The 22,500-nt window shown below is 39.8% G+C and overlaps 1 protein-coding gene across 4 annotated transcripts in view; it reads left to right on the top strand.

Moving 5' to 3' along the window:
* The window catches only part of Hasp (Hig-anchoring scaffold protein), a 773,651-nt gene that overhangs the window by 722,305 nt on the left and 28,846 nt on the right, over positions 1-22,500 (top strand). For all 4 annotated transcript variants that reach the window (XM_076205010.1, XM_076205012.1, XM_076205011.1 and 1 more), the window contains 6 exons: positions 10,693-10,840; positions 13,692-13,818; positions 14,238-14,378; positions 15,538-15,664; positions 17,427-17,586; positions 18,491-18,544. In XM_076205010.1, coding sequence (XP_076061125.1) covers positions 10,693-10,840; positions 13,692-13,818; positions 14,238-14,378; positions 15,538-15,664; positions 17,427-17,586; positions 18,491-18,544 — 757 coding nt within the window. The remainder of the gene's footprint in view (positions 1-10,692; positions 10,841-13,691; positions 13,819-14,237; positions 14,379-15,537; positions 15,665-17,426; positions 17,587-18,490; positions 18,545-22,500) is intronic.

Here is a 22,500-nt window from a genome sequence, read left to right as displayed (position 1 = left end):
AATAAATCATACGAAAATCGACTAAAACATATGAATCTGTTTTCCCTAAAAAAGCGTAGACTCAGAGGTGACTTGATACAGGTCTTTAAGATTTTAAAGGGAATTGACAACATCAAAAGTGACAAAATTTTCACATTGAATGAGAATCGGACAAGAAACAATGGTCTCAAACTATCCGGAAATAGATTCAATTTGGAAGTAGGTAGAAACAACTTTGCCAACCGTGTAGTTAATGAATGGAATAAACTTCCTGCACAGGTAGTGCAATGTAGTTCAGTTCGAAGCTTTAAGACTCATTTAGATAAACACCTAAGCAAGATGCTGTAATGATTATAATTTATTTTATATTATTTGTTTTTGCTTTGTTATCATTTGTCTGTTTGATTTTCATTTATTATTAGTTATGTGTCAATTTATTATTATTTACTGTTTACCTGTTTGTTATTCAACTATACCTATGCATTTATTTATGTATTTTGTTTGTTGCATACATTATTATAGTTTTTTATAATTATTATTTTATTATTATTATGATTTTTTTTCGCATCCGACCTAGATATGGACCAAAAGGTCTCCTGTCGGCATGCTCCGCCTTTGTAATCCTTTGTACTTTCCTCAGTTATCTTGGCACCATCTGTAAATATTTCGGCGTAGCTATCTATTCCAGTAAGAACATTACAGATGCCAGAACAAACCCCTGTCTTATCCCACTAGTCACTTCCCTCCAGTCAAACTACACAGTTGTTCTCATATGTCTGTTACTTTAAAAAAGTACCTACTGTAATGTCTATCTACACCTATATATATATATATATATATTTTTGCAGAAACCACCGGGAAATTGAAAAAACAGATACCGAACGTTTTCGTCTATTTAGACATTTTCAAAGGTACAAAAAACTTTACACTCCCTGCTCATACTATTATTAGTTTAATCAAATTATGTGTAATAGACTCTAAGTTTGAATTTAATGGAAACTTTTATACTCAAACATTTGGTATGGCCATGGGGAACTGTCTGTCTCCAATTCTTAGCAATTTGTATATGGAGTTTTTTGAAAGAGAGTTATTACCAAACATTCTTCCAATTAATGCAGTTTGGTACAGGTATGTTGACGACATATTATGCATTTGGCCTAATGATCAATATTTGGATACTTTTTTGTCAGATTTAAATAATTTGGTGCATTCCATTAAATTCACAGTAGAGGTTGAAGAAAATAATATGTTACCATTTTTAGATGTAAATATTTACCGATGTGGAAGATACTTTAAATTTGACGTTTACAGGAAGCCGACCAATGTCCTCTCGTACATTCATTTTTACTCGTATCACAGTCAAAAATCCAAGCTGTCAGTTTTTTCTTCAATGTTCCTGAGAGCTTATAGAATTTGTTCCCCTGAGTTCTTGGATCAAGAAATACATTTCATCTATGACATTGGAGAAAATTTAAAATATCCAAAACATCTTATTGATAAAACAAAAATCAAAGCTAGGAAATGTTTTCTTAATACGTCGCAGGTCAAACCATTTTATTATAAAAATATGCTAACAATTCCGTACCACGAAAATTTAATCCATCTTCCTAGCATTTTTGAAAAATTTGGTATCCAGATAGTATTCAAAAATAATAACAACATTAAGAGTCTGTTAACTAAAAATTCCCCAAGAAGTAAAGAAGGATGTATTTATAATATACCATGTAAAAAATTGTGATTTTATTTATATAGGCCAAACAGGCAAAGGCTTAGAAAAAAGAATAGGCCAACATAAATATAGTATTAGAACGGGGCAAGTGTCCAGTGGATTATTTGTCCACCAAAGGGATTATGGTCATAATATTGACTGGGGAAATTCTAAAATAATTACTTCTTGTAATAATATTATAGAAAGAAATATTATTGAATCTTGTTTTATAAAAAGAAATTTTGGAAATAACATGAACTTGAGTTTGGGTTTATTTAAATTGGACAATTTTATTATTGACAAAATTGTGTGTGATAAAAAGTAACATGGGACCTCTCCGAGTATCCTTGTCTTCTTATATATTTATTGTTTCTTTCTGTATTGCTTTTTTGTACCTTTGAAAATGTCTAAATAGACGAAAACGTTCGGTATCTGTTTTTTCAATTTCCCGGTGGTTTCTGCAAAAATATTTTATCACGTGTGTTTTGTGATTTCTTTGCATATATATATATATATATATATATATACATATATATATATATATATATATATATATATACATATATATATACATATATACATATATATATATATACATATATATATATATACATATATATATACATATATATATATACATATGTATATACATATATATACATATATAAATATATGTATATACATATATATATATATATGTATATACATATATATAAATATATATATATACATACATACATACATACATATACCAAGGCTTTTTCCCACTTCCAAGGGAGGTAGCCAAAAAGGGAAAGGCATAAAAACACTCCCACCCATTTCATCCCTAAATACACTCCACACCCCTCCCACCCTTCCTCTCATCTGAGCACCTCCTGGATGACGGGTCATCCCTGCACCCTGCCCACCGCCCTGGGTCAGAAGCAGTGTCGCAAGACACAGTACATCCACAGCAAGGCCGCTTCACTTAATCGGCGACCCCCCCTCTCCGTCCCCCTTTGCATATAAGGCGAGGACGGGGAGAAATCCCTTCGGGCTGCGTCAAAATTTACTCACACATACTACCCCACCCCCTTGCCCATTCCTCCTCATGCAGTCACATCATCCATATACAACCATTCTCCACTCACCTCTGTCTTCCGTCCTCTCCCTTCCTTCCTCAACAGACATTCCCCTCTTCCCCAAAGCCCCCTTCACCCCATCCATCCACCTCATCCTAGGACGTCCCCTCATGTTCACTCCCTCCACATCTGCCTTCCATACCTCTTTTACTAGTCTTTCTTCACTCATTCTTTCCATGTGTCCAAACCATCCTAATATTCTTTCATCAACCCTATCTCCCAAATCCTTTTTCACCCCTGTTCTCCTCCTCACCTCCTCATTTCTCACTCTATCTAGCCTAGTAACCCCCACCATACTTCTCAGACACCTCATCTCAAACACATTCAAACTCCTTCTCTCTTCTTCTCTTATGTTCCACGTTTCTGCCCCATACAGTGCTGTTGGCACAATCACTCCTTCATACAGTCTCCTCTTCGCATCCATTCCCAAATGTCTATTTCTCATTACACTCTTTAAACCACCAAGGCATTTACTCGCTTCTCTCAATCTACATTCTACCTCCAACTTCACTCCACCTTTTCCTGCTACACTTGCACCCAAGTATCTAAAACTATCCACTTCCTCCAGTCGCTCTCCCTTAATGTTCACTTCCAGTCTACTGCCACTTTCACCCCTTGTACATCTCATCACCTTACTTTTACCCACATTTATCTTTAGCTTTCTTCTATCACATACTCTCCCAAACTCTGCCACCAGCTTCCTCAATCCCTCCTCTGACCCTGCCACAAGCGCAGTGTCGTCCGCAAACAACAGCTGGCTCACCTCCCACTTTTCTCCATTTTCTTTAACCATCTCCAATCCCTGACTCACTACCCTAGCATTCACCTCTCGCACCACCCCATCCATGTATAAGTTGAACAGCCAGGGCGACATAACGCATCCTTGACGAAGTCCCACCTTTACTTCAAACCACTCACTCTCTCCATTTCTAATCCTGACACATGCTCTACTACTCACATAAAAACTCTTGACAGCTCCCAAAAGCTTTCCTCCTATCCCATATATCTGCATAACCTCCCACAGTGCTTTTCTGTCTACCCTATCATAAGCCTTTTCCAGATCCATAAAAGCCCAAAAAACATCCTTCCCCTTTCCTATAGCTTTCTCACATATCTGTCTTACCACAAAGATCTGATCTACACAACCTCTACCCGTCCTAAATCCACACTGTTCCTCACCAATTACTCCTTCTGTTCCTCTCCTAATCCTCTCAATTAAGATTCTCCCATAAGCCTTCCCTACTACACTCAACAGGCTAATCCCTCTGAAATTACTACATTCACACTTGTCCCCTTTTCCCTTGTAAAGAGGAACTATACAGGCACTACTCCATTCCTCCGGTACTCTACCCTCTCTCCAGCAAACATTAAATAACCTCACCAACCAGTCCACCATCACTGAACCTCCCTTTTTCAGACATTCTGCATGACATCCATCCAGACCAGGTGCCTTCCCTGCTTTCATCATCTTTACAACTGCCTTCACCTCATCCTTCCTTATTTCTCCTCCATTCTCCTCACTCATCACTCTCATTTTCTTCGTATTTCCCACTGCAGCTATCTTTCCTTCCCTATCCTCCTTCACATTCAGCAACTCCCTAAAATATTCTGCCCATCTTCCCCTCACTGCCATCTCTTCCATTATCAACTCTCCATCTGTACCTTTTACCTTTTCTTCCCTACTTGATTCGCCTCCTCTTCCTCTCTTAATTTCTTTCCAAAACATCTTTTTATTACTTTCAAAATTTTCTGTCATACTCCTACCCCATTTCACATCTGCTCTCCTCTTTGCCTCCTTTACCTTTTGCTTTACTTCTCTTTTCTTTTCTTTGTACGTCTCATATGACTCCCCTGTCCTCTTTTGTAACCAATCTGTGAATGCTCGCTTCTTCTCTTCTACAACCTTCTTTGTTTCCTCATCCCACCATTCACTACCCTTCCTTCTATTTCCCCCTGTCCTTCTTGCTCCACACACCATCCTTGCACACTTTAAGACACCCTCCTTGAACCATCCCCATTCCTCCTCCACACCCATCTCTGCTCTATCCTTTACTCCCTCCCACTCCTCCTTCAGCTTCTTTTCGTACTCCTTCTCCTTTTCCTTTTCATTCAAGGAGTTCACTCTAAGAACCTCCCTACCTTTTGTCCCTTTCCTCCTTCTCCATCTATCCTCCACTCTCAGCTTACCTTCCACCAAAAAATGATCTGATATTCCCCCACCCTCTCCCCTTAGCATATGTACATCCTTAACTCTTCCTATCATAATCCTATTTACCACTACATAATCCATTAGCGCTCTATCTACCACCCTTCCCTCCACCACCCTCTCCCATGTGTACTTATGCTTGACTTTCTTCCGAAACACTGTATTTACTCTCTTTCTAGACACATTATCCTCAAGGATAATGTGGATGAAGGTGAAACTGGGAAAGGAGATGTGGGTCTTTGTAAGTGCATATGGGCCGGGTAGTGAGAAGAGCATGGAAGAAAGGGAGGCCTTTTGGATAGATTTAAATGAGTGCATAGAGGGTTTAGGAAGAAATGTCAATGTAATAGTACTGGGAGACCTTAATGCTAGAGTGGGAAATGGTCCAATCGATGGAGTGGTTGGGAAGTGTGGAGTTCCAGGAAAGAATCGTAGTGGAGAGTTGATGGTGGAAATGTGTCTATATATACATATATATATATGTATATACATATATATATACATATATATACATATATACATATATATATATATATACATATACCAAAAGCTTTTTCCCCTTTACATGGGAGGAAGCCAAGTCAAAAGAGAATTACCCACTCCCACCCATTCCACTCCCATCCACCACCCTTTCCTCCTCCTCAAATTTAGCTCCTCAATTCAAGTCTGTAATGTATTCCCTTTAAAACCTTCTGCATTTTTTAAACTTCATGTTAATCTTTTGTCTAGAGCCTTTTCTACATACATATTGCAAAGGCTTTTTTTTTCCCTTACACGGGAGGTGGCCAAAAGTCAAAGGCATAGAGACTACTCCCACCCATTCCATCCCCTACATACTCCACTCCCCTTTACCCTCTTCCCTCCCTCTTATCTTGACACCTCCTGGATGACGGGTCATCCCTGCATCTTGTCCACTGCCCTGGGTCAGAAGCAATGCACCGAGACAAAGGTCTTCCGACATTGCCTAACATGCAGTGCATCAACCACATTTACACAAAAAGTTAGCCCATCGGATACACAAAACTTCCCTTTTCTCAATCCAAACTGACTGTAAACCAAGATGACTTTCTCCTCTATCTCAGTCATTTGTCTTTCATGTTTTTCTTACACTTTTTGGCTACTGGACTGGCGGCCAAAGACAGTTTTACAAATTTGCGGCACCGATTCAATGGTCAAATTACATTAGCAAGTCACATCTGCAATAATTTTCGATAAATAATCGAAAAGAAAGAAGTACATGATAAAACATTCTTGACCTGATAACTGTACAGTTAGATTCGTGGCCTACAGTCCAAAGCGATGATTAAAATCAGAATATATTCTTCCTTTTTTAGAAATTAGATGAAATTAAATGGTGCATTGAATAGCATATGAACAACAAATATGGATGAAGTATAAAGTTGCTGGGCAGCGGACACTGAACGACGATCAAGAATGTCTGACACGGTTGGTGGAGGCTTACAGCGCGAGTGCAGGGTGCAAGGAACAGATTATACAGTATAAGATGTCAAACGTCATTTCAAAATATATCAAATATATATCATGCCTGACGAATGGATAGAATAATCTTTATCGTATGAAGTTCGCCACAGTAACACGTTTTCTTTTTATGACTTATGTATTATAGGCATCAAAGGTTCTTCTTTGATAATTGAAGGCAGTCGAGTTAAAACACACACTCGCATTATTAAACAAATCCCATTCAACAACCTCTCCCATTTAAGTATTTCCTGCCAAACTATTTGTGTCAAAAGCAGTGAAGCAAAGTGCATCTCTTTGACAGTAGGGCAAGACACCAGAAGCTCGATAACAGTTTTACTGTATGGCAACCCATCATCATCCACTCAGCAATAAACTATGAATCAAATGAGGGCATCTCTTCATCCATTCGAAATCTCCCCACATTCAATTTCACCTTATCTATTCTCTCTTTCCTACTCAACATACCACATGCATCCAAAGGCCCTTTCGTGAACCTAATCCATATCATTCTCGGTCTCTCCCTCGAGTTCACACCATCCACTTCTTGTTTCCACACTTTTTCCAAATCTTTCCTTATGCTTTACATATACCCAAATTACCTCAGCACTCTCTGTTCTACCTTACCAGTCTTCTCCCTATAAATGCCTCACCTCCGCATTAATTTCCCATTCCATCCATTTTTGTAACATTTATCATATCAAGCGCCCCATCTAAAGAATCTAGTCCATTCATCTCTGCCTCCTTTACACTGCAAGTTCTAACACCATACAACATGGGTACAATCTTCTCTTGGCACACGTCCCTAAATACGTATTTTTCATAACAAATTTCTCTAATCATATGAGGATTACTACAGTAATATTTTGTTGGCTGACAATTTATGGCATGTGCCTGACTTGCGTGTGGTAAGTTGGTCATTACTGTTTCACTGTGCTTCATTCCTCCGTGTTAGTGATACGCACATACTTTGCACCAATATTTTGTTCACCTTTAATCTCATTATACTATTGACCATATTTTATTGTAGCCTATTTTCCTCACATACCCTCCCAAATGTAGTCACCAACCAATCCAATTTTTTTTTCTCAGGTTCATCCACAAACAATAACTGGCTCATTTCCAATGTTCTTTCATACACACACACACACATTCCAATGCTCTGCCTAGTACTCTTGCGTCTACCTCCCTTACCACCCCATGAATACTGAACAACCATGACGGGGCTGGAACCACACATTCACCTCAAACAGGTGGTAATGGCTATATAACTGCCTAGTGGAGGCCTTATGGTCTCTTGCAGTCTCTTTCATTATGTTCATTCGTTTTCCCCATTCCGGACTTTCGCACATGCCCAACTTCTCATGACCACCTCAAGAAAGTTCTCTAAATTTCTTTTATTTATAGAACATTCCACAAAGTTTCACTGACTCGTTTGTTATACGTATTCTCTAAGTCCATGAAAGCCCAGTAACATTTTCAGTTTTTGCTAAATGCTTCTGACACATTACTTTTTTTTATCCTTTTCCTCTTCCCAATTAGTACGTCTCCTTCCCGGTCACTGTTCCTTCCCTAATCCTCTCAATGAACACACACTCTTATACTTTGTCAACCAGACTCAAAGTGATTACTCTAAAGCTCCTTCATTCGCATTTATTCCCTTTTCTTTTGTACATCAGGGTCAGGCATGAAATCTTCCATTTCACTATACGTCACACTTATGGAGCTAAGCTAATATAATTATGATAACACATAGGATACTCTTGACGTATAATTCAACCTCACCCATAAATTACAGTTACAGTACAGTGAAAATGCGAACAGTAAACGTACTGTTTATCGTCAGTAATGAATAGAGTAGAATGTCCACATACACAAACACGAATGAAAAAATCAAAAGAAACACAGATACACGAACACGAACACAAAAACACAAAAAAGGTATAAACATAATACACATACGCAGGCGCGCGCACACACGGATACAAACATCACAAGCACAAACGTACACACGCCCTACACACACACACACGCACATCACCTTAAGATATAAGAAATAGAGAAACAATACTAATGGCGGCAGTCAAGATGATCCCAAACCTGAATGATAAGACATATGAGGATAAAAACTGATAAAGTGGGTTTTCTTGAAAGACTCAGGATAGAAATGATATGATAAAAACATTTCCATCGGAAAAAGATACATGCACTTTGACAGAGAAGATCTGCTGGTAAAGGATGAAAGATCAAGAACTCTTAGTAAAAAAGTTGAAATGACAAGAAAGGTGTTTGGATGTACAGCTTTCCATACAGGTGTGTGTATTTGTGGAACAAGTTGGATTAAAATACAATCCAGGCAGGCAACATAGATACATTTAAAGATAAAGTTTTGGTAAATGGAGAGAAAAAAGGCAGGACACCATGAACACAGTTCTAATCCCGTATACATTAACACACACACACACAAGCACACGCACAATTTGATACTAGGAATGATAAACTGGAGAGTAGGAGACGGGACCCAACGAGTATTGCTTCTTTCCTGTACGCTACAATTAGGTAATTGCATACACACGCACATACACACACGCATAAACACACGGCTCGACGTGTTAGCGTTCGCGACCCAAATACCAGCGGTCCCAGTTCAATTCCCGCCCAGGGCTGAAAAAAAAAAATATCAGCATCACTGAACTGCGAACCGGTACTCCAATTCTCGTGGGCAAGGAGTTGGGTGTGTGTATGCTTGTGTGTGTGTGTGTGTGTGTGTGTGTGTGTGTGTGTGTGTGTGTGTGTGTGTGTGTGTGTGTGTGTGTGTGTGTGTGTGTATGTGTGTGTGTATTCACCTTGGTCTTTGGATCACGTGTTGGACTCGTGATCGACAGCTATTTCCCTCCCGGAAGAGAGCTCAGAGCTCGTATGACCGATCTATGGGTAATGCTATGACCTTACACACACACACACACCCAACTCCCCGCCCACGAGAGTCAGAGTAACGACCCGAAGCGCAGCGATACCGAAATAATTTCGGCCCTGGGCAGGATTCGAACCAAGTACTACGAGCACCACCATGCTGGTAGTCCAGTGCTCTACCAACCGCGCCACCGAGTGTGAGTGTGTGTGTGTGTGTGTGTGTGTGTGTGTGTGTGTGTGTGTGTGTGTGTGTGTGTGTGTGTGTGTGTGTGTGTGTAAGGTCACAGCATTATACCCACAGATGGGGCATATATGAGCTCTGAGCTCTCTTGCGGGAGGGAAATAGTTGTCGATCACCAGTTCAACACGTGATCCAAGACAATGGTGAATCACACACACACACACACAGGCTTGCTGGGCGACGTATGAGCTCGCAGTCGAAAGGGTAATAATTGTTGATCATCTGTCCAACACGTGATCCAGGACCATAGTGCATCACACATGCATACATATATACATACATACATACATACATACATACATACGTAAAAATAAAAAACTGCGTATCATTTCAAGTTGGCCATTTGAAGCAGGGTACAATGTCAAATGTCCATCACATATCACAGTCCCTCCTCGCCCTCACTGTAAACCTTGCCTTTTCTCAACACAACAGTATTGACCTTATCTCTCAACACAACAGTATTGACTTTGTCTCGCATTGAGTTTCTTATGACCAGTCAGAAACCATTTAAATAACAGACAACTAAACTTTTCATATGCCACCCCTAAAGTAAATCATGTCTCAATACCTTTTAATCAAATAAAAAAAAAACATGAAGTATACATACACTACACTAAAATAGGTTCCCATAAATCCAAGGTCTGTCTGTGAACAATGTGCGCATACAACCATCCAACTTGATCAACCTGATTATATTGACCGAGACTTGATTCATGTTGACATGTCTTCAACTAGAGCCCAATTATTATCAAGCGTTATTGTACTTTAATCCTTCCCTTGCCGTAGATTTGTCAAAACTAAAGAAAATGTGTACCATATATATCTACAAAAAATAAAAGTTCATCTTTATTACATTATCAGAGTTTCTCTTTGATTAATGACATGATATTTGGCAATATCAAGATAAAATCATCATAATATTGGATTTGAATAAGACATGATTTTTGCAATCAGATTATTAACTCATTAACGCTGGTTTTAGGCCTCCATCCAAACAACCAGTTCACTGGTTTTACTCATAATGTCTCCCTCGGTGCCCCCCCAGGAATGAACCACCACGAGGCTGACCTTACCCCCGGTGGTGACATCACCATCAACCTGACCTCGTCGCGGAAATCTTGCGGACCTCCGACCCGCATCAAGGGCACCGTTGTCTTCAAGAACGGACGACCTCTCGGTGACAATGATAAGGCGTAAGTGTCAAAAATGTTGCACGGAGGATACGAGGCGTACAGAAACAGAGGGGCATCCCCGCAACCTTGACTGGTTTCGAGTTAAGCACGGGCCGTGAAAGGCGTAAGCTTCCTCTATGTATATTTACGAGCTCAGCTCGACACCAGTATAAGTGGCGGGGATGCCCTTCTGTTTCTAGACTCTTCATATGTGACTGGCAGAGATATGCATGTTTGTTAGATAAAAGGTGTCCGGCTTCATGAAAAATTTCCTGCATTGCAAATCTTTCTGCTCATATTGCTTATTTTAGTTAGATTTGGTTCCACATTCTTCATCTTTTTCTTGTTAAGTAAATAGTGAGTGCATTCATCGAAATATGTGAGAATGGAACGTTCCAAGGTTACAAATGTGTAAAAACAAAACCTCGAACTGTACATGGAATATCAATTGTTGGTATGCTAAATGTGATTGTGAATCATGAGATGTTTACGGAAGTGGACATTTGAAGTATCTGGAGTAGTATTTAGTAGTAAATGGAGGAGCGGATGTGGATGTAAATGACCGAATAAAAGGAGTAAATATCTGAGTTGAATAAAAAAGTTGAATGAATTCAAAGAAAATGCTAAAAGAAACAATCTAAACGTGGATGAAAGAAGATAACTGAGAATAGATAGAGTGAGAAATGTAGATGTGTTAAAAACGGTTGTTTAAAGAAAGTTGCTTGAGAGACACGAAATAAGAGGTGACCTTTTAAATTGGATTAGTAATTGGTTGAACAATCGTAAACAGCGAATTGTTTTGATTGGTAAAACTTCTAGTTGGAAAAATGTTACGAGTGGGGTTCTTCAGGGTTCCGTTTTTGGGCCATTTTTATTCATGACCGAAGATGATTCAGTTTAACGTCGCGAGCTCCTCCATCAGGACGCTAGAACGGTTCCCCTTACAGAAGACTTTGTTGTGTGAAATTTTATTAACCATGCCCTTGATCCAACTCCCTCGCGCAGGGTTCGAACCGCCGTCAACTCGAGTTCCGTCGATTAACAGAGTGCGGAAAGCAGAGGTGGATGGAGTGAACTTGAGGGGATGACCGAGGATGAGATGGATGGTTGGGGAAAAAGGGGCTTGGGACAAGAGGGGAATGCCTGTTGAACAGGGACGGGAGGAGGTAGGGGATAGGTGTGACACAAGGGATAGAGGTGAATGGAGAAATCTTGACACAGGGGATAGGGGTGAATGAAGAATATTTTGGCACATGGGATAGGGGTGAATGAAGAATATTTTGACACGGGGGATAGGGGATAATTGAGAATATTTTGACACAGAGGATAGGGGTGAATGGAAAATGTTTGAAACAGGGGATAGGGGTGAATGGAGAATGCTTTGACTCAAGGAATAGGGGTGAAGAGAATATTTTTACACTGGGGATAGGGATGAATAAAGAATGTTTTGACACAGGGGATAGGGGTGAATGGAGAATATTTTGACACAAAGGATAGGGGTGAATGGAGGATGTTTTGACACAGGGGATAGGGTGAATGGAGAATATTTTCGAACAACCCAAAGGGATTTCTTTCTTTCCATCTTTTCTATTTTCAGCATGAGGGGACGAGGAGAGAGGGTCACGGTGCAAGTAAAGGGGGCTGGCCCTGCTGTGTGAATGTACTGTGTCTGTGTATCGTGTACATGTGTGTGTGTGTGCGCGTTTGTGTGTGTGCGCGTTTGTGTGTAGTATGTGGATATGGTGTGTGTGTGTGTGTGTGTGTGTGTGTGTGTGTGTGTGTGTGTGTGTGTGTGTGTGTGTGTGTGTGTGTGTGTGTGTGTGCACGTCAGTGTATGTGTGCGTGCAAATTGCTGATAAACCTGGCAATGTGTATTGCTTTCTCTGTTCAGTTGAGGATAAAAGATGATTGGAATGTCAGGCTGCAATATGCCTTCTTATTTCGTAAAAATCTAAGTCACTGTTGTACTTTTAATTGTAGGAAATATACATTTATCCATGTTTCCCTACATTCCTTTGATGGTTAGGCTGTTCCCCAAAATTATGTTGCTCAAGTACGTATTGTACGGTTGACCTGACCTGACATGACATGACATGACATGACATGACATGATCATCATCATCATTTTATTTATTTTTTAAGGTAGAAGATTAACATTATGGAGGGCCTTTGAAGCAGAAACACACATTTCGAAAAAACTCTTTTTTGTAATAGGGTTTTGGTAAACGAAAAATTCTTAACTAAACGACTGTGAGAAGGACGAAATAAATATATAGACGGCAGAATATCGAAACATGTAGAAAAGATCAATTTTATCTTGATCAGATAATTCACACCAATAAATGTTTATCATTCTTTTTCTAATTCAACTATCAATGTTTTTAAAATTTTACATTCTATTTTGTAATAGATATCTCATTGAACGCGGAACGATAGCTGGTATGAAAGGTCTTTTTTCTTAGAAGACAAAATCGTAAAGTCAGACACCATTTGTATAGAATGATCATCAAAAGATCACTTACCAATATTATCAATTATTCTACGCACAAAAATATACATAAGATTATTTGCACAAATTTATTGAATTGGTAAGTTTGAAGGCGTGACCACGCTGACGAAGCCGTTGTTCTTACACGATATGACGTCATGTCTGCATGTTGATTCAAAGCATTCGATCCAGATTAAATACGATGCATTATGTGTGTGAGAACAACTACAGGATTTTTAATCCATTCAGTACACATTCTGATATCCTTCCATATCACATTTGATTTAACTTTTGCATTCGTAGTGCGAAGAACTAAAGTCTGTTTTCGTACGGGAATGAAAGCCTTATAGCGATAATAACTCATTTTCTGCTCCTCCCCTGCAGGTTCCCTGACGGCACCGACGTCACCTTCAATTGCATCACCAACGGTATTGGAGAGAAAACGACCTGGAAAATATCCTGCGAGGATGGGTCTTGGGTTGGACGATCTGGCAACAAATGGCAGACTGCAGTAGGTATCATAATCAATTGTGACACCCCACATCCTCACCTCCCACACGCACTAATCAGTTGCATCTTCGCCAAGTGCCTTTACTATTAGATTATCACTAAGGTACAAATCAAATCAAGCATTGTGTTCCAGTTAATTGTTTGCCTCTATCGCGATTGTCCAGATAAACCCTATTTTTGTGATTATTTAGTAGAACAGCATTATTGCTTGAATAACGAACAAACTATATGTAGCCAGTGATTTCTATTGTCTGCAATTATTTAGTTCTATAGCATTACCACTTAAACAACGAGGAAAATATATATGGACGGTGACTCTTAGGGACCACATAATTAGTAAAATAACAAAACCTTATATACCACTCAGATGATAAGTATTTTCTGTGTGGTCAGTGATTCTGAAACGTCTGCATCTTGCAGACGTGCGAAGACGACGAGGATGACGTCACTGGCAGCAACCGAACCTGTGTCTGGAGGAAGTCTGCACCCAACGTCGTGACCTTCTTCGACGACCAGCAGATCATGGAGGACATGGTCCACTTCGATTCGGGCACAGTGCTGGTAAGTGGATCATCTCTTTTAGAGTGATGCGTTCAATAAAGCCCCAATCTCACACCAGGCTTACGACCCGTTTCCGACCACCTTCGACCGAAAATCAAGCAATCGGTCGGCGACACAAAACCTATGCAAGGAATTAGAATGGAAAAAGTTAATGTGGTTGATAAGATGAAAATCTATGTACTGGGGACTATTCAGTGTGTGTTGTAATATATCTATCTATCGACATCTAACTTATTACCGACTACCAGTGACTTCCAAAGACTACTTGCAACTGGCCGGCGACCACCTAGTCGCCGGTGGTCGGAAACAGGTCGTAAGGTTAGTGTGACTGGGCCCTAAGACAGCCTGGTGTCGGCTAGAACGAAACAGATGGAACACTTGCCACAATGAAAATGTTGTCTGAGCTGGCTGATGGCAGCAGATTTCTTTTAGCTGAATAAAATATCCTGGTAGTAGACGAAACACAGAAGTTATAACAACAGGCTTAACATCTTGAAAAATACATAGTTCTCCTTCGTCGTTGTACCACTACCTCAAACAAAATCTTGAAGATAATTTTCAGTGAAATTGTACTCGAGAGAACGTGGGTCATAATCATTGGACAATGTTTTTTGTTTTTTTTCAAAATGAGTAGATCTACCAACATTTCGACTTCAGTAATTTTACTGACACTACCCTCTGTGATGAACTTCTCCGTAGATCCTGTTGTGGTAAACCAACAGCATTGTTGTCTACCTGTGGGGCGTCACTCAAGCCATGTTCTGGCTCAACCACAGGGGACTTGATCAATCGAAACTCTGACTTCTATTCATGGAGGGGGTCCATCGTTCAGCTGATTACAACTGTTTGTTGTTTGCCACAAAGCAATCTATCAAATGCGTCCCTGTGTTCAAGGTGATGGTGAAGGAGGAAGGGTGAAAGAAAATGGACATCCTTATTACAAGGCAAGGAAAAGGAACTGAGTGTGCCAGACAATCGAATGTATAATCTACGTTCTTTTCTATGTAGGGACACTCAAAATTAAGCAATGATTTTTGGTTATTCAGTGTTCGCATTCCCTCTCTCTCTCTCTCTCTCTCTCTCTCTCTCTCCTAACTCTTGGGTTCTTTCTCCCCAACCAGAGACTCACTCTAACATGCTTCTCCAATTCCTCTCGTAGGTTTCACGCTGTGTGGACATCGGAAAGTACGCTTTAAATGGAGCTGTACGCCGACGATGCAATAAGGGTGTCTGGCAAGGAGAGAAGCCCACATGCTTTGGGCTCAACCAGGAGAACGACTATGCACGTGAGTATCATCGAGGCAGAAGAGAAATGCCGCCTCGCAGCGAATGTGACTGCAGGTGCTGACCAAGTCTCTTAACTATTCAGGATGAAATAGGGACATAAAAGATGTATGCTTACGCGCGCACGTGTGTATATGTATGTACGTGTATTTACGTGTGTCTGTGTGTGTGTACGTGAGTGTATATGTGTGTGTGTGTACGTGAGTGTATATGTGTGTGTGTGTGTGTGTGTGTGTGTGTGTGTGTGTGTGTGTGTATACGTGTGTGTGTATACGTGTGGGTGTGTATACGTATGTGTGTATGAGTGTGTGTACGTGTGTGTATATGTGTGTATATGTGTGTATGTGTGTGTATAAGTGTGTGTGCGTGTATATATGTGAATGTATATAACCGTGTGTGTGTGTGTGTGTGTGTGTGTGTGTGTGTGTGTGTGTGTGTGTGTGTGTGTGTGTGTGTGTGTGCGTGTGAGGGTATCAGTGTGTACGTGTGTATAAGTGTGTGTATGATTCACCATGGTCTTTGGATCACGTGCTGGACTCGTGATCGATAGCTATTTCCTACTCGGAAGAGAGCTCAAAGCTCGTATATGACCGATCTATGGGTAATGCTGTGTGTGTGCTTTGTGTGTGTGTGTGCTTTGTGTGTGTGTGTGCTTTGTGTGTGTGTGTGTGTGTGTGTGTGTGTGTGTGTGTGTGTGTGTGTGTGTGTGTGTGTGTGTGTGTGTGTGTGTGTGTGTGTGTGTGTGTGTGTGTGTTTTCACCTGAAGGTTCCTCTGGGAAACCACATTCTTTATCGAAAAGGTATCTGTTTTCTTTACTGGAAGAGTGGAGCAGATTTTGACATCTTTCCCTGAACTGCAAATTGGTCATAACTTCATTCTACCTTATTGCAAAAACATTTTGGGTAGGATAAGTGTCGAGTAGCATAGGGGTATGGCCTTTCGTAAACCTTGGCAAACACTGCATAGTATTTTCACAAAAGTCAAATACATGGGAAGGAATTAGTGCATCAACCTAGGGGAATGCACAGAAAATGCAATGGAGGAGAGAGAAAGATCCTTGATACGATAAAGACCAGTGGGAGGTGTGGGAGGTTTAACGAGACCAGTCCTACATAAATCAGTTACGAAGAACGATCACGTGATTAAGCGTAGTCAAGCTACATCCTGTCTAGAATAGCCAGTTAAAAGGGGAAAATGGTCTTAGAAGCTTAGACAACTAAGAGCATGACTTATAGACGCCAGCCTATTTCTTTAAACATAGAATTGTTTTTTCTATACATGAGTTGTCATGTGTGTGGGATAGTCTCCACCATAAACTTGGCAACAGTGTTAAGCAGAAATAGTTATGTCCATTTCCTTCGTAGTCCGATGGATCCTTCCTCTATCTTTATATACTTTTATGGGATCACATGAAGAATCGTCAGCCCAGACTTCGACAGGGTGACAATTCTTCATGTGGGCTATCCTAGGGTGAGAAGTCTTCATGTGGGCTATCCTAGGGTAACAATTCTTCTTGTGAGCCATCCTGGGTTTACGATTCTTCGTTTGTATAAGTTGATGACAATAAGCATAACCCTCATTCAACCTAACCTAACCTAATCTTTATTCCACTGTTGATGTTCGGCGTACTGGGGTGATAATTCATCAGGTGGGATCTCGTGGGGTGACGATTCTTCATGTGGGCGTTCTGGGGTGACGATTCTTTATGTGGGCGTTCTGGAGTGACAATTCTTCATGTGATCCTTTCTATTTTATGTTTACAGTTGAGAAACCCCCGACAATTCTCCTTCGCAACATGATGGGTCCAATGGCGCAGACCAATGACGGAAAGCTCATCATCTACCCTGGGACAATTCTACATCTTGAGTGTCTTTGGCTACGAAAGTACGGCACGCCACACTGGAATGTTACCCACCACAACAGGTATGGCTTGCTACGATGATGCCTTTTACGATATATTTCCGATAAACAACGATTTTATTTAATGTAGGCAGGACCTTGTAATGAAATGATTTAAGAAAACGGCTAACATTGTGTAAAAGAACTTGTTTATGAATGGGTGACTTTAAAATATTTTTCATTACGCACTATGTTGTTTTCTAAATTGTAATGTATCACTGAGAGTTGTTCATGTTGTTGTTACCGTTTTTATGATATAGTTTGCAGTTTTTGTGTTCTTAGCGATAATGGTAACCAAGGTAGTCTCAATAGTATCAGTAGTAGTAGTAGTATTTTAGTGGTCTGTTTGGAGAAAGAACCTGACTGCTTTCACCAGTTCCAAGAGTAGTAGTAGTAGTAATAGTAGTAGCAGTGATAGAATTAGTCGCAGAAGTGGTAGTCCAAATAATAGTAGTTATAGTAATTTAGTAGTTGTAATAGTAGTGATAGTTTAATAGTAGTAGTGATAGTTAGTAGTAGTAGTAGTGATAGTAGTAGTAGTAGTGATAGTAGTAGTAGTAGTAGTAGTAGTAGTAGTAGTAGTAGTAGTAGTAGTAGTAGTAGTAGTAGTAGTAGTAGTAGTAGCAGCAGCAGCAGCAGCAGTAGTAGTAGTAGTAGTAGCAGCAGTAGCAGCAACAACAAAATAGTTATACTAAAATAGTATAAAGAAAAAATTAAACATATTATATACAAGAGAACATGGGGAGGCCCCAGAAATATCGTTTGAACAGAGTTGACCTGGCAAGTGATCAGTTTGGGTAATAACTGTCAATCATCTTCTCAGTTTTAAAACATCTAAGGGGCGGTGGTCTTTTGATTTCTGGGTGTTTGGTGCAGATGCATGTACAAGTGAATAACTGTTACTGATGTAAAGTTTTCTTTGCCACAGGACCCGTCGACACGACAAGTTCGACAACGACTGCAAGAAGCCATTAAAGTGCTGGTAAGTCACCCCAACTCCTCCAGTTGAACATGATCTGTTCTTATCCTCGACGAAAAGCACTCTAACAAGGAGACAAAAACAATAATAGTAGATACACAAAAGCGTGTGCATATGAAAGCACACACATGAACGCCTACGTGCTTACACACACACACACACACACACACACACACACACACACACACACACACACACACACACAGTTAAACGACTCGGTGGTGCGGTTGGTAGAGTCCCCGACTGTCACTACGGCGGTCCGAATTCGAATTCCGCCCAGGGCTGAAATAATTTCAGTATCGCTGCGCTGCGAGTCGTTACTCCAATTATCGTGGGCGGGGAGTTGAGGGGGGGGTGCGCGTGCAAGGTCACAGTATTACCCATAGATCGGTCATATTTGAGCTCTGAGCTCTCATCCGAGAGGGTAATAGCTATCGATCACGAGCCCAACATGTGATCCAAGACCATGGTGAATCACACACACACACACACACACACACACACACACACACACACACACACACACACACACACACACACACACACAAAGCATATTTACAATGAAAGATAAAATGCACTAGGCCAAAAATGCTCTTTCGATACGCTAATGGTAAATTGAAGCACAGGAGAAGAATCACTTCATCGTCAGATGAAACAGTGTGTGGAGATACCAGAGCTCAAGCAAAAACATTGAACAGCGGCTTCCTGTTCGTGTTGACCAATGATAATTATTTTGAGGACAACGAGAGGATTTCTAGAAGAGGGAAGGCTGCATGACATACAAGTGGAGGCACGAGAGATGTGAAAACTAATGGAGACCGCGGATGTGAGGAAAACCACAAGGTCTAATGTGATCTCAAGTCGAACACCCAAAGAATGTCAGGATCAACTACGGGACATGGTGATACACGAATTTTTGTATGTTCGCTAAGAGAAGAGAAAAAGCCATATGATTGGTGGGAATTAAGGAAGGGTTTATCTAAATTATGGGTTTACAGCTTTGATCAATGTAGTAACTGTGTAAAAAAAATTGTGAAAGACAGTAAGTATTTAAGAAAAGGAAAAAATCCTGGTGGAAAATAATTTCCGACTTAGGAAAGGAAGATTATGCGTTCCAATTTTGTTGAGTTTTTACTCAAGGATAATCGATGTGCTCCAAGAGAGTGCTGGTTGAGGTGACTATGTCTTCTTGGATCTAGAGAAAGCTTTTCATGAGATACCTCACCAAAAATAATTATGGAAAATAGAACATACAAGTCCTATAGGAATTTGCTTGAATGCATGAAGGACTTTCTAAAGAACACATTAATGAAAACAGTAATACAGGGTAGAACGTTTGGATGGGAGGGTGCACTGTCTTCTTATATCTACAGAATGCTTTAAAAAAAATTATATATATATATATATATATATATATATATATATATATAATATGATTTGCATGATGGAGAACATAAACACAGGTGAAAGCACGGAATCCTATTCACTCTTGGGTTTCGTTCACGTAGAGGACTAAGAAACAGACTCAGGGAACACAAAGCGGACATTAGACACCATCGAGAAACAAACGTTCTAGTAAACCACATAGACACAGAGGGACACCTACCAAACTGGGAGGGATCCACCATTCTAGCCAAAGGACTACACAAGAAACAACGGAAAATAACTGAACCTCTTTACATTGCCAACCACAAAAACACAAACAAGAGAACTGGTGACTTGAAATGGACAAAATCCACGGCGACACTTGATCTCCAAGAATGGCTTCCCAGAACCTCCGACTCTAAGTATATACCTTTTTCCCACTTCTGCCTACCCTTTCCAGCTTTCTTCCTTTTACTTTGACGATTCTTCTTATACCATGCTATTATATCTTATTTCACATGCTACCAAATCACGTCTCCTCTTTTATTTCTACTTTGTTCCTTCACCACTAAATATTTTCATCATAATCTTTATCACATTATTGTTATTATTCTCTTCATTATCATTTTGTTACATTAATATTATCAATCATTATTTATCTAAACAAATATTTTTTATTACTATTATTATTATATTTCTATTACCATCATTATTATTGTTATTACTATTTTTGTTATTACTATTACTGTTACAATTACTATTATTATTTTCATTGTTATTATTGTCATCATCTTTACCACTTGTTAAGCATTATCATTATTACACTTGCTATAATATGTAATGTTCACATTTGTCGCCAACTATGGTAACACGGCGAGGTAGTGAGGTCCACCTCATGTATAAAATGCCCACAGCTTGTTTGTACACCATTCCTTTGAAAAAGCATATCTGCGAAACTAGTCAGGAATAAACTCAAGACTCCTGTGTTTCCTACTCCACTTACGTAAACCAGTCAGAATGTTTCAACATTTGTCTCAGAGTGGAAATGGAATCCAGGAAGTCATAAGTTCCGAGTTCGTGCTACAAATGAAGCTAATGAGGATTTCAAACGGAGACACCTTCGTCAAGGACTGTCTTGAAGAACTTGTTCTTCCAAGATCAGTCCCACCCCACCTCCATCACCCCAACAAACCCTTCATTGACACAGCCAAAGAATACCTAAAGGAAGCTAGAGAAACACTCAGACATGAAGCCAAGGAACAAGCTCCAGAACTACACGCTACCCCCAGAACTCCTTGAAGAACTCGAGAAGAAAAGAAACAACAAAAGGTGGAACTTGAGAGAAAACTACTAAGACTGTGCAACACACACACGCGCGCGCACACACACACACACACACACACACACACACACACACACACACATGTATATATATATATATATATATATACACACATGTGTATATATATATATATATATATATATATACACACGTATATATATATATATATACACACGTATATATATATATATACACATATATATATATATATATATATGGTTTAGATGATGGAGAACATAAAACAGGGGCAATCACGGAATCCTAATCACTCTTACGTTTCGTTCACGTAGGAACTTCTTCAGAGAGTGTACAGAAAACTGTGAGAGAAAAATAAGTACTAAAACCAGTTATCTTGTCGGATGGCTGGAAAAGGTCGTTATTATTTTTCTGGCGTGTTCTAGAACTAAAATGCTAATGCTATATCATATATATATATATATATATATATAATATATATATATATATATATATATATATATATATATATATATCTCTGAAAGATGTATGTCTGATAGATTAGTGATGAGGTTCGTACGACCTATCTATCAGACATACATCTTTCAGAGACGGAAACTCAAGTGCTCTCCCTTGGCTTAAAATTTGACACCGGATTATACGGGAAACAATACGGAGAGTCTGTCAACAAGAACTACAGATGGGATGAAAAGTACGTAGAAAAAGGGTTTAAACAAGGTGTGATTTCCTGCTACCACGCCCTAGCGAACAACAACGAATGTAGTCTGCCGAGAAGATTCATGAAGGCTTTAGATCTCAGCAGACGAACGGACATCTTAATAACACAAGCGGATAAAGGGGGTGGAATCGTGGTAATGAACAAAAGTAGCTACGTTGAGAAGATGCATGAGCTATAAAACGATGAAAACACATACAAGAAGATGCCCACCGGCTTCGCACAACAGGAGGCCAAAGAGTTCAAAAAGAAGGCAAGGAAGATTATATCTAGGACGAAGAAAGGAAAAGAGAAATTAGGACTTCTGGAAGAGGCCCCAAAACCACCCAGAATGAGAGGAATACCGAAGATCCACAAAGCTGGAATTCCAATGAGACCCTTTCTGCACTACTAGGAACAATAAGCAACGCCCACCTACGCAACTCGTCGGATCTGATTGGACGCCTCGAAAAAGTTAACTTTGAGAGAAAAAAGTTAGCCAGCTACGACGTGACAGCGTTGTTTACGAACGTAAGTATTGAGGGGGCCATTGAGGCGTTAAAGAGGGTTATAAATTCTGTG

Source organism: Oratosquilla oratoria, chromosome 21 (assembly GCF_046742065.1).
Source record: "Oratosquilla oratoria isolate Oo_2021 chromosome 21, ASM4674206v1, whole genome shotgun sequence".
In the NCBI taxonomy this organism is placed as follows: Eukaryota; Metazoa; Arthropoda; class Malacostraca; order Stomatopoda; family Squillidae; genus Oratosquilla; species Oratosquilla oratoria.
The sequence above is the reverse complement of the archived record's forward strand: the minus strand, read 5'-3'. Positions and strand labels throughout refer to the sequence as shown.